The following is a 13,257-nucleotide window of genomic DNA, read 5'->3' as shown; positions in this document are numbered from 1 at the left end:
TCTGTGGCGAGGAAAAAAAAAGGGGGGGGGGTAACCTGCGCCTCACCTTGAGCAAGCCAGAGTGCCACAAAGCCATCAGCGATGCCGTCCCTGTGGCTGACGGTGCCGGCACTGATGCCTCCCCCAGGACCTCGCTCAAGCCTACCTGACCCTTCCGCTCTCAGGGGCTCGGAGAGGCAACTTGTCAACAGGTGTGATCATAGCAGCGTCAGAGGCCGTGGCGTGCCCCGCGTGTTGAATGGTTGATGGCTGGCAAACATAAACACCTTCTTCCTCCCCCCCCTCAGCAACGTCAGGACCAAGGAAATGGCGTCTGGTATTATGGTAGGCAGCAGCAGGAGCGCAGATGCTGTATGGCGAACACCTGACGAATGTCCACTCCTTCCTCAAGCCTTCGAGAAGGTGGTGTATTTTGTGGCACGGCGATAACCTCGCATTACATAATGTGGCATCCGCAGAGGAGGTGGCATCGTCGGGAGAGGATGAAAAGGATTGCCCTCCATCCTCATCATAAGATGAGGGAGTAAAGTACTAGCACGTCCGACTGCGGTCTTGGGCTTTGGTATGTAGGCCGTGGCGACATTACGTGTTTGTCTGTGTCTGTCAATAGCATCTACACGCTTTTGTTTCAAATACTTTCATCTGTTCATATCCTCTCTTCCTTTTATTTTTTTCCTCCACGTAGGTTCCTATTGCGTCCAGTGCTCCCCTACTCTTGTTCCATCAGCTTGTGGCTGTCGTGAAGCTTGTCGCTGCGTCCTTTAGCTTTTTGTCGTGTCAGATGTCTTCCGTGCAGCGCTCAGCTTCTCTCTTGCGTCCTGAAGATCTCCGTTGCGCCATGTAGGTACCACAGTGCTGCTGTAGCGTTCTGCAGCCTACTCCTGTAGCTGTCTAGTCTGTGGTCGTACTCCCTCTTGGCCTGCCGCCTCCTGCCACACTTCTCACTTACCCTCATTATCTCTCACTTTCCTCCTCTTCTTCCCCCACTCTCCCTCTGAATGAGAGCGACCCCGGGAAGGTAAACACGGTAATGACGTATTAATGACGTCATGGCGAGGGGAGGTCGGGTCCCTTGGGTCGTCTGAGCCACTCACCTGCCACTTCCCCCCTCCTCTCTCCCTGGCCATTTCCCCTCCGTCCCCTTCGTCTGTCGCCTCCGGATTTGTGTGACATTTGGCATATTCAGGTTTTATATCCGGTCTTCAGCAGACCGCGTATTATATGCCAATAAATAGATTGGAATATATATATGCCGCAGCTTTGGCCATCTCGAAGTAAAGTTTCCAGACCTGACTGTTGAAGTTGGAAAGCTTATAGTAAGAACAAGAGATGACAGGGGAAAAAGGAGAACCCCAGAGCTTGGCTGTTTGAGGAAAGAAGGAGACATCAGAACGGCCTACTCTCGTGTGGCTGCTAGAGAGAGAGAGAGAGAGAGAGAGAGAGAGAGAGAGAGAGAGAGAGAGTTACATAGATACACAGACCCAAGGTCCAAGCGAGGTGGTCTGGCGAGAGAGAGAAAGAGAGAGAGAGAGAGAGAGAGAGAGAGAGAGAGGAATATGCGCATCTTTTTTCAAAATACAGTATTTCACTTTTGATATACAGATGTACGTAGGTTGCTACAAAATACGTTTCCCCATATTGTATCTGTTGAAAATCAAAAACACTTCAAAGAAAACAAGAAACAGTTTTCAGTTGTGTGAAAAAAATTTTTTTGTAAAGGCTATGATATAGGTTTGTTTACGTATGTTCTCGGGTTGTTTTGGGAGAGCATTTTGCACGTTTGTGCCCTGTGCGTTACGGAGTTGTGATGGAAGTTTTATCTGGGAATGATTTTTTTTCCTCTCTCTCTCTCTCTCTCTCTCTCTCTCTCTCTCTCTCTCTCTCTCTCTCTCTCTCTCTCTCTCTCTCTCTCTCTCTCTCAAGAGCATAGCAAAGATCTTTTTTTTTCTTTTCATTATGATTCATCCAGAAATACGTGCGGTGAGCACCACGCGTTACTCCCCCGTTGGCCAATCCTCGTTTCAGATGACTCCTCATATATATAGATAGATCCCCGGCCATAAGAGGAGGTGCACACGATCGGCCCAAATAACATGTAGTGGATGGAAACCTGCAGCAACGAACAGCTTGGTAGACCAGGTCCTCACCAGGGATGCTTGGTGGAGACTTGAGTTGCAGTGCGGGGGTGGTAGAGGGGAAGCCCAACCCCTCACCCCCTCACCATCGTAAGGTATACGTCAGGAAAGTTGAGCTCGTGTTGTTTCATGTTATATATTCCTGTGTCAGGTTGCGCGCGTCTCGCTGCAAGTTTCATGTGTCTTGTTTCCAATTATATGGAAGTTGTTTCAAGTTAAATGCTTCTTGTTCCAAGCTGTGCCCCGCTAGACGCCTCTGTTTATACTGTAGGGACCTTGTCTGAACATCTGGCTTGGTGTCGACTCTGTGTTGCTGGAGACGTGTGGATGTTGGGGAATTCTGTTGTGTGATATGGTCGCGCTGGACACAGTGTAGGTGTTGAAGTGCTGCGATGGAGAGGTGAATGCGAGTTGGAGAAGTTGGACGTTGAAGTGATCATGTTGAAAAGAAGTGTAGATGGGAGGGACGTGAATGTTGGAGAAGTGTGGGCATTGCAGAAGTTTTAGTTATTTAGATATGATGAAATGTTTTGTCGTAGAGAAATATATTTTTATCAGATAAGAGTTGTAATTTTTTTTGTAGAGCTGTGGGCCTCGGAAGCGTGTGAAAGTGTGGATGTCATTGCAGCTGTTGGCAGAGTGCATTGTGGAGAATATTGTTGGTGGAGATATGGATATTAAAAGAGTTGTGAATGCTGGAATATTTGATGTTACTCTGGTGTGTCAGTGATGTCCATACGTGAGGGGAGCGTAGGATGTGAGGTGACTGGTAAAGTGAACTGCTGGAGAACCATACAGTTAGCCAGGCTGAGAATGGTGTTTGTGTAGCTGCCCGAGGCTAGAGTTGGGTACCTTAATCCGTTAAGCACGAAGATAACGACTTGTAGATATGATGGCCTTATCTTTGACCTGACCATCATGAGTGAGGTCAAAGGCCAGGCCGTCATACCCAAGGGTAGCACCCTTGTGCTTGCGTCGTATCGTCGTGCCCAAGGGTCACGAAGGTCAAGGACTCCCCTCCTTATACAGTGTCTTCAGACCCTCAACGTTTCTGTGTTCTGTGTTCCTTTGCCTGGAGAGGAGTCGCTTTGCTCTGTTCTCGTACTTTATCCTGTAGACAAAGATGTAATGGGGACCCAGATAGATACCATCTAAGACTGTGGGAGTATATTGCAGATGGAAGTATACTGCTGCATCATAAAAAGGCTTTACAGCTTTTGCTGTTTAGAATATTCAATTTTCTCCTGATAGCAGTCCGTTTCCTTTGGACTTTGCGTGGTAAACTCCGTACGTGTCTCTCTCTCTCCTCTGTCGTGAGAGAGTCGTATCTTACCGCCGGGATGTGTACGTGACCACTGCTCTCTTCAAGACTTTTCCCTTCATGTGTTGATGGGTCGATTGGTTTGCCGTTGGCGTCTCTATGTCACAGACGTTTAAGGTCGGACTGCAGCCACCGGGCGCAAACGGTAACTTTTAGGGATCGCGTCACGTCATTAGAGTAGACTTGCCCTAACAGGGGAGGCGGAACACCGCCCTGGGGTACACTACCACCTGCTGGGTGGTTTTAAGGTATTACCCCCCTATTGATCCCGGCCCTGAGAACACACACACACACACGTCCGGAGAGAGAGTCTCCGAAGTGGCGTAAAATGTTGCCGTCGAGAGGAATCGCTGATGCCCCGCTACCAGAAGTTCCATCTCTCTCTCTCTCTCTCTCTCTCTCTCTCTCTCTCTCTCTCTCTCTCTCTCTCTCTCTCTCTCTCTCTCTCTCTCTCTCTCTCTCTCGTTGTGTTGATCGCCAGATGTCAGCACAACACCAGCTGGCAGCGCCTGCAAGTATTCTCATTCATTCTTATACTTTTCGTCCAGTTTGTTTCCAATGTTTGCATATTTTTTTTTTTGTATGTCTGTGAATAAGGAAAATAAAAGGGGTTTCAAGACGTCCATTGTTCTGATTAGTTCAACTTCCTCGACTCATGTTTGTCTTAGATTATTTTTTTTTTTTTCCCTCCTTCCTTTTTCTCGGACAAGACTGAGATTACTGTGCAAGAAGGGGTTCGTCTGCCCCCAAGCCTCACACAAACAAGAGTTTGTAGGATCCGATGGGGGAAAAAAATATATACTCCTAACTCTTGTTCCAACTGTATCAACAAACCATATTTACTTCTAGTTTCTTACGGCAGAGCACACAGACAGGTAGAGGGTGTTGTTGGAACACAAGCCGGGATGCTTGTGCTCAGGTAAATCTCACCCTCACCGGACTCCTTCGGAGGGTGAGAGGCGTGCAAGGAATAGAGTGAATTGGAACGATGTGGTATACCGGGATCGACGTGCTGTCAATAGACTATGTCTTCTTGTGCTCCTTTCCTGTGGCGGTGTTTCCTGCACCTATTACTATGGCCTCTGAAGAGTCAGATGATTTTTTTATCCAACTGCTTTACGGTTGAAGCATGTATGGATTCCCGTCCATCATCATCCTTGGTTCTTGCCTCGCTGGGATCTCTTGCTATGTTGTCACTGCTTGTATCATAGACTTCAATGTATCCGCCTTACGCTGCTTCCTCAAAACCATTCAGCATGACCGAGCTGTCCCATCCACCTGGTCGCCGTGACCCGCTTCGTGTATGTCACTCGCCTCCCTCACCCTCTCCTCACCACTGACTCATCCACAGTCTTTCCTCAGTCTTCACTACAGCGTTTGTACGGCATCACATCACAACACTTGCCCACCTCCTCCACTCAGTTCCTTTCCCCCCCCCCCCCTCTCACTCTTCGTTCTCCTCCTCTTATTAGGTTTCCTTACCCGTTTCACACTTATGTTTTGTCTTCCCCAGTTTAATTTTCTCTTCTTTGTCGTCCTTCTTCCCGTTTACTGTAGCCACCCTCGTCCCTGCCTGTGGCCCGCGCCATGGGCAGATGGCTCTACAAAAGGAGTGCTCAACCTGTTACGTTAAGGGTTCTCTGAGTAGTTCCCCCCCTCTACCCTTACTCCTCTAGACTCGAGTGCCACTTCAGAGGGGCCTATTGAATCGTCCCTTGTGTCTGTGTGTGTGTGTGTGTGTGTGTGTGTGTGTGTGTGTGTGTGTGTGTGCGGGGACCAATCGGTTAATGATCTTGCAATCTGGGACCCCGGCAGCCTCACTGCTTTTGAGATAGTCTCCCTATTTCTCGTCCGTGTCATCTGGTGTGGTTGTACGAGCCCCCGAGGCTCGTTGCTGGGAATTTGAGGGCCCCATCTGCCGGTTTTGGGAGGACCGGAATGGTTTTTATTATTCGATGAAATGGGTCCTTTTGAATGTGTTTTTGGTGCGGCGGACTCGATGATACGGGAGCGAGATGGGTAGCGAGTGCGTTTGTTTTTAATTGGTTGTAAGCGGCGTTCGACGCTGTTTCACTCGGCATTATCCGAAACGCGGATTCAATTTTAGGTTCAAAGGTGGAGCGGGGCTTCACCAATCAGAGCGAGAGGGGTGGAGGTGAGGGGTGGCGGCCGCCGGGGATGGACAAGAGGGGCTGAGCACCAGTTGTTCGTCGGTAGATGAACGGATCAGAGGGGAAATGAGGGTTGAATTTAGTACGTGTAAAAGACCTGACGGGGAAGAGTTGCCGATGAAGCGAGAGAGAGAGAGAGAGAGAGAGAGAGAGAGAGAGAGAGAGAGAGAGAGAGAGAGAGAGAGAGAGGGAGGGAGGGAGGGAGAGTGTGTGAGGGGATGGGTGGTAGGAGGTGAGGGTGGTGGGGGTTTGTGTCAGCGGTGGAGGGGAGTCGATGGTAAGCCAGTCATTACGCGCCAGGGGTTTATATAACCCAAAGTATTAATTACTCTAGTGAGGACCTTCGGTGTGCCGGACGCCCTCACTACGGCCGGTTCCTCAACGCTGGCCGCGGACGCCGACTCTCGGGTCGACGACCAAAGTTACTGATCGTGTTACATTAGTACTTCTGTCTTACGTTTACGTGACCAGCTCACGTTACGTTGATGTTCCATAATGTTATTACGTATATTTCATTATTTACGTCACGGAACTCGTAGTTTTTGTCGTTACTTATGTCACTGATGTGACTTCAAAGTTACGTGAGCGGTCACCGCAGGTTATACTGCGTGATGTAACGCAGGTGTTCACAACCTCCAATTACAACTCTAGTAACGAGCCCTCCTGGTGAGAGCGTCCCTGCCTCCCTTCCCTCCTGCTGTTCCTGACCACCAGATGGCAATATAGACCAGCCCTGGTCACCACCAGGCAGGCGGCCGTACAGCCCTCGGAGACGTACTTGCAAGGAATGTTGGACGGATGGATGCGACGATTGTCCGACGTTCTGGTTTACGTCGTGTGTGACGCAGATTTCCGACGAAGTCCCTGGCCCCGTATGTGGCGATGACCTGCCTACAACCAGTCTCGGATTTACGACGGTCACTTGTTTACAACGGTCCCTTGTCTATTGCCCTCACTTGTTTCCAACGGTCTTTTATTTACAGTCCTCTAGTTTGCGGCAGTCAGTTCTTTTATAGCCTCAACTTGTTTTCAGCGTTCCCTTGTTTGCAGCCTTGCAGCACTTGTTTACAGCAGTTCATTTGTTTTTAGCCATGACCTGTTTACAGTAGTTTAATGTTGACAGATATCCCTTTGTTTACATCCTTTGACTGCAGACAAGTCCCCCTTTTTTAACGGTACCTGTGGTGCGACCCTTGAATATGATGACCCGGCCCTTTTCATCTGACTAGGGCAAGGCCATCATTCGTCAGCGTTCGTATCTTCGTGCTCAAGTGTCGTGCAGTCGTGCTCACGGGTCGCAACGCTGTGCGTAGGGGAGGGGGATTCAGCTCCTCGAGCGAGGGTTTAGTAGCCAGAGTCTGGAGGCGTCACGTACGCGTCACGTCCAGTGTCACTCTCCCGTCATAGGAACACGTCTCGTACACGTGGCGGGCATGTCAGCAACCCATCATGAAAAATATGCGAGTCAGGAGACTACAGTCAGGGGTGACGAGGGAGAGGTGGAAGGGGAGGTGGTTGGAAGCGTCCGGATTCAGGGTGAGTAGGGGGAGAGGAGGTGCCTAAGGGTGTAGCAGCTGTAGGGCAGCCAGCGCTCTGAGAGCAGGGGACAGATGTTCAGGGGAGAGAGAGAGAGAGAGAGAGAGAGAGAGAGAGAGAGAGAGAGAGAGAGAGAGAGAGAGAGAGAGAATCCCCAGCCCTCCACGCACAGAGCAAGTAGAGCCGATCTCAACACCAGTGGGTGGAGGGTGGGCTGGCTGGGTGGCGGGTCCTACTGCTGGTGCTGTTGGCGGTGAAGTAGCGAACGTACGGCGCTCGACGCACCCCTTGTGAGCACCCCTTCCGTGTCATAATTATCATCATCATCATCATCATCATCATCATCATCGTAAACTCGGATATGGAAATATAAAATATCAGAAGCAGATTATTTTTGATTTTTGCCGCAAGAGCGACTTGAGTTATCGTGCACTTCATAACCGTGGGCGGTGGCGCCGAAGAAGACGCAAAAAGTATGTGTGTGTGTGTGTGTGTGTGTGTGTGTGTGTGTGTGTGTGTGTGTGTGTCAGAGTTGACCGGACACTGTGATGAAGGACCTGTAATGACCGTCTCGTGTGGTTTGAGGAGGAAGTGATTATATACTGGTCGGCGACACAAGGTCACAGCGTTCGTACGTGTTGTGGTGGTGTTGTCCAGAGGGGGTTGTTGGCTGGGACAACGCTTGTTTTAAGTGGCTATCAAAGTCCTTGAGCAAAACGGTAGGACGGTCGAGCACGGGTGCTGTCGTCGGCCCTTTTGGCCTGACCAAGTTGAATGGGCAGGAGACTTACCAGATCACCGTACCCAGTGCTCGCACCACCATGATCAAGCCACCCCATCGTCTTCAAGGGTTGTAGTATAACGTCTTGCTGAACAAGTTAACTCAGTACACATTTTTTTCTTTTTTTAGTGACGTAAGTCATTCCTTGTGAGGCTGTAAAAGAAATTTGTCTGAAGAATGCTTGAGGCCTAGCGTATGGCGGTTAATGTATGAATGTTAGGTAGAATGTGTGTAGTTAGAGGCCAGCAGTAGCTATTTATGTTAAGGTTGGGTCAGGTCAGCCGAGGTTAACACTCCACCCCACCTGGCTCTCAACCGTGATGGACACAGGTTTTACCATTTCCTGGAAAATGTGACCTTCTCACGACGTTATTGCTGATCAGCCGAAGAAGAGTAAAAAAAACTGTAATTCACTTAAAACCCATAATTTGCCGTCATAAGTGTCAAGCGGAGTGTTACTATATTCCAGTGTAGTGGTGTGCGACTGGTGTTGGTTGGTCGTGACCTCAGCCATTGTGTGGCCGTAGTTGATGTAATGTCATTGGTCCGTCATCGCCGCTATTTCCGAGGTACTTTAGAAGCTTCAGTGGTGTCACGATGAACGTTGCATATGATGTAATATTTGGGGAAACATCTAACCCGGGTAAAGGAAGGATATGTGACGGAGTCGTCAATTATATTCTCGTTTTGAAAAGAAAGATCTGTTTATGTGTACCTTGTAGAAGGTAAACAGGAATATCAGCGAAGACTAAATTATAGCAATTTATAAGTGTAATGACATCGCAGAGAGAGAAAAAAAAACAAAAACATATCGACGAAAATCATACGAATGTATTCGTTACACTTATCAGAAGTGAACTGCACCTGCAGGTATCAGTCACTTTACACAGTGTTAAGGGAGGTTATGTTACCCTTGTGATTTTGGGTACGTGGTATTAAGCATGTGTTCCAGTAACATATATATATATATATCTGGGGCTTTGCAAAAGAAACACAACACCAGTCCAAGAGAATTAACTTGATCTAGCATAATTTCGCCCAACATTCTTGTAATGATCGTTTGCTGCTAGGATTACGTGCTGCAAACTAAAAAACGAATCTGTTGATCTGATTTTTGTTGACATTGAGACATTCTTTCTTTGGCGTCACTGAGGTTCATGAATCCAAAAAATAATCTTCAATCAATTTTGTGTTTGTCTGGGAAGGCAGGGAGGGAGGAACGGCGTCGTGAGGAGCAGGAAAGACTTATTATGGAATAAGAAAGTCGTGGATGAATGTCATGATAAGAGATTGAATGATGGATGTGGGAAGGAAGGGGAGGCTAAGGGTGTAGGAGGGAGGCGATGGACAAGAGAGAGGGAGGGAGGGAGGGAAGGCATGGGGCGTGACATGGGTTACATTGTTGTTGTGTACCGTGGCTACACCTGGTCACGCTGATCCCCGTTTACTGTTTGTAAGGAAGTGAGGGTGGTATGGGCGGGTGAGGGTGGTACGGTCGGGTGAGGGTAGGTGGTTGAGGAAGGAATGGGCAAGTGAGGGGTGAGCGTAGGGTGGGCGTGTGAGGGTCGGTGGAAGTGATGGGGTGTTGGTTCATACTCTCCCCCTGGTCGGAGGTATCCAGGCACCTCCGCTGTGTCAGTGGTTCGTCCGGAGAATAAGCGACATGCACAGATAAATTTATACCAATTATTATCATCAAAACCAAGATGAAACTGTTTTCACTACCGCTTGTTAGTATGATTCATGATTTATTTGCGCTGAGCAAATTGATAGCGTCTTTATATATAGATGGCACCCCATCTCACTAGGACTGCATCTCTGACTAAGCTATCAGTTCCTGGCACTTGGCACCACCTGGCCCTCTCATTCTTCCCTGCTGCTGATGTTGGCTCGTCTCCTCCCCTCCCTGGCTGCTGTCTGTCGCGCCTGCAGGGTCACCACGGAAACAGCAATAAGGACTTGGGTACGAAGCAGGAGGAAGCTGGGTTTTCAGGAGGGGGAAAGTTTGAGTTTTACTGTCTTGGGATAACAGGTGATGCGTTTGAGAAAGAAACTGGGAGGTAGGAGCAGAGATAGAAGTATGATGGTGTAAACCGGTAAAATTGTCATATCAGTGATATTACGTCAAGTGCCGTCGTGGCCTTCAAAGACGCTTCGTCCATTTGGTATACTGTGTCTCAGTTTCTCACGCCTTGTATCCCTCACTTCTTCGATGGTGTTGTGGATAACGTTATATGTCATAGGTTGTTATTCACAGTGTCAACGAGAATGTGGAAGCACTCTCCTTCAACACTGCTGTAGTTGTCAGTTCACGACGACTGGTCGCATCGAAGTAGGTTGGCCTTTCTCAGACTTTCGCCTGGCTTTCACTTCAGGCTGGCTCTTAGAATGCATTACTTGATTCTATATACCAACAACCCCGCAGCCGCCGATTCTTCAAGGCTGTAACCCCAGGCTATGGGACCTGTGCTGGGCCCTCACGAAGAACTGAAGACCCCATGGCTAAGCCGAGGGTGTGCGTGCTTCACACGGGATTTGTTCAGAGGCTAAGAAACAACTCAGCAACTTACCCCCACGGCGGTGGGGGTGTTACGTGATCCTGAGCGATCAACACCTGCACCCAGGACGCCTGTGGGTGCTTCTTGGGTACGGAATGGGAAAGCCTCTGGCGCCCCAGTACCCCACTCCCCCAGTCGTAGGCAGGAGAACCCTACACCCGCAGCGGCCACACCCACACCCTCTCCTGCCCTGCCTGGCTTTCCGACATCCACACCCCAGGCTCCCTCGGGTATCGACCCTGCAGTTGTGCAAGTCTCTGGAGAAGAATCGATTTTTGATTAATATGTGAAAGCGTCAACATTAGAATTCAAAGACAGCGCCGCGCGACTGGACGTGCATCAATCGACAAGAGACTTCCTAAAAGATACTACAGTTTCAACAGAAGCCATACAACAGCTGCAGAAGGGCGTCGCAGAAGCCGTCCACTAACTGTAGGCTACATATTTTTTTTTTTTTTTCATAAGGTGCTTAGAGAAGAAGGGGAGAGGTTGGACATGAGAAGGTTAGTTTGGAAAGGGAAGAAAGTTAATTAGTATAAGTGGAAAGGTATTCTGGAAACGTGTTTTTGGTGCCATATATATATATATATATATATATATATATATATATATATATATATATATATATATATATATATACACACACACAGTATATATCCTCCCTGCAGCCTGGCAGTGTGTATGTGATCATGATATTTATTGTAGTTAAGTGACGGAAAGGTAGGTAAGCTGAGCTAAGCTAAGGTAAGATTCTTGTATTGTTTACATCGATGGATGGCTGGGGCTTCCTTTAGTGCTTCGAGGCTCCGTGGAAACCAAGGATGTTCCGTGGTTGTACTGTTGTCCACGTGAGCTACAAAAGGTCAGTGAGGAAAAGGACTTGGGTGTAATCATCTCTGGTGACCTAAAGCCAAGCAAGAAGTACACAGGAGCAGTAAAGAGGTCGAACAGAATTCTTGGATTCATAGAATTTCGATTTTATTTTCGGGAAATTGTTTCCTCACTCTTTACAACTCACTGATGCGTCCCCATCTTGAATATTGTGTACAGTTTTGGTCACCCTGCTTGAGGAAAGACATAAGACAGAATAGAGAGAGTACAGAGGCGAGCTACCAAGATGCTTCCCGACCTGAGAAGCGAATCCTGCAAGAGTCGACTTAACGAATTGAATCTGCTTAGCTTAGATAAGGGCATGATCGAGAGGTGATCTAAAACAGGTATTCAAAAATCATTAAAGGATTCAATGATCTCCATTTGACATGCTACTTAAAGATAGTTTGGTCTTATTTCACTCGTTTGCCAAGCGAGTTCAGGTAGCTTGACACGTTAGCCTGATACGGTGGAAGAATTTCAAAGCAGCTTCGTAAAAGCTATCCACAGTCTTAAATGGCGTCGCCCGAACTAGCCTGAGCTGTAAATATTCATGGGAGTTTTCCCCCCTTGTGTTGATAATGAAGGAACACGCCATACGAAAGGGTTTTTTTTTTCCCCCAGGAAAGCTACTCGCACAGATGACGTACCCGACAGTTGTAAAATGAGTGAGTAGTTCGGAAATGATTGTTGCTGAACATTTCCACCACTCATTGTTCTCCCTCTGGGATGCCTGAAAAGCATCCTAACTTTGCGTATTGTATGTAGATAGTTCACTTGTTATGTTTGGCAAGACATAATCCAGTCATTGTTGTGGGGATTTTTTTTTTTGTAAAAGAGTTCACTCGCAATGTAGATTGCTAGGGGGGGTAAAAAATCATTTATCATTTGTGAATTGCTGAAAAAATTCGTTCAGTACCTGCCCAATCCTTGTTGATATATTTCTCACATTGTAACATCTAATGTACTTCAGTCATCGAGCGTCCAGCCCCCTGATCCTTTTGTGTACACTGTATCCTCTTTTACGCCACCGCCCACGGGATGGGTAGGAGTGCACAATAGAGTCGCCGCTCTCGTGGCAAAACATCATTCAATCAATATTTTTATCCCTCTCCTCACAGTGGACGGCGCGTGGTCTTCGTGGTCGTCTTGGTCGCCGTGCAGCAGTCGGTGTGGTCGAGGCACCCAGCGTCGCACCCGGACGTGCTCGGATCCGACGCCTCTCAACGGCGGGGCGGCGTGCCAGGGGCTAGCCGTGCAGAAGACCGACTGCTCACACCTGTGCCCAGGTTAGGTCCCTCCCAGGGGAACACTGCTTCCCTTGTCCTCCTCTCAGCTCATGATATGGTATTAATGTCCAGTTCAATCCCATAATAGACTAAACAAAAGAAGCTTGCCACTGATTTTTTTTTTTTTTATTTTTTATAAGTAGTAGTGACGTGATCTCTTTACCAATATCTGTATTTTCCATCAAGCATATGATTGATCTAGTCTGTAGTGTTGGCCAGCACTTGCCACCCAGTAAACCTCAGGGACCAGATTTTGTAAGTTCCTTGCCTGGAGCGCCAGCAGCAACCTTGCTTCCAGAGAGTCCCCTCCCTCCCCCTTGTGTCATGCAGTTGTGACGTTCCTCCAAGTGATATATGATTTTTTTTTCTTGTATGGTTTCTCCCCTGTGTGAAGTAAATCCCCTGTATTGCACAATAGGAAGGACAACACCCCTTGTATGTGTTATTGGTTTCTAAAGTCCGCATCATTAGCACCCACTTGGTGATGAACGTCTCTCCTCCCCCCCCCTCCCTCCCCTTTAAACTAACCACTAATAGACCCCCCCTTCAGCTGCCTCCCTAACTAAACAAACAAGTTGTCGACGTCCCATCTAACT

The 13,257-nt window shown here is 48.2% G+C and overlaps 1 protein-coding gene across 2 annotated transcripts in view; it reads left to right on the top strand.

Moving 5' to 3' along the window:
- The window catches only part of unc-5, a 568,549-nt gene that overhangs the window by 517,482 nt on the left and 37,810 nt on the right, over positions 1-13,257 (top strand). For both annotated transcript variants that reach the window (XM_071695362.1, XM_071695363.1), the window contains exon 7: positions 12,494-12,661. In XM_071695362.1, the coding sequence (XP_071551463.1) occupies positions 12,494-12,661 (168 nt within the window). The remainder of the gene's footprint in view (positions 1-12,493; positions 12,662-13,257) is intronic.

This window comes from Panulirus ornatus, chromosome 58 (assembly GCF_036320965.1).
Source record: "Panulirus ornatus isolate Po-2019 chromosome 58, ASM3632096v1, whole genome shotgun sequence".
NCBI lineage: Eukaryota > Metazoa > Arthropoda > Malacostraca > Decapoda > Palinuridae > Panulirus > Panulirus ornatus.
Note: the sequence above shows the minus strand (reverse complement) of the source record. Positions and strands in the feature narration are given on the sequence as shown.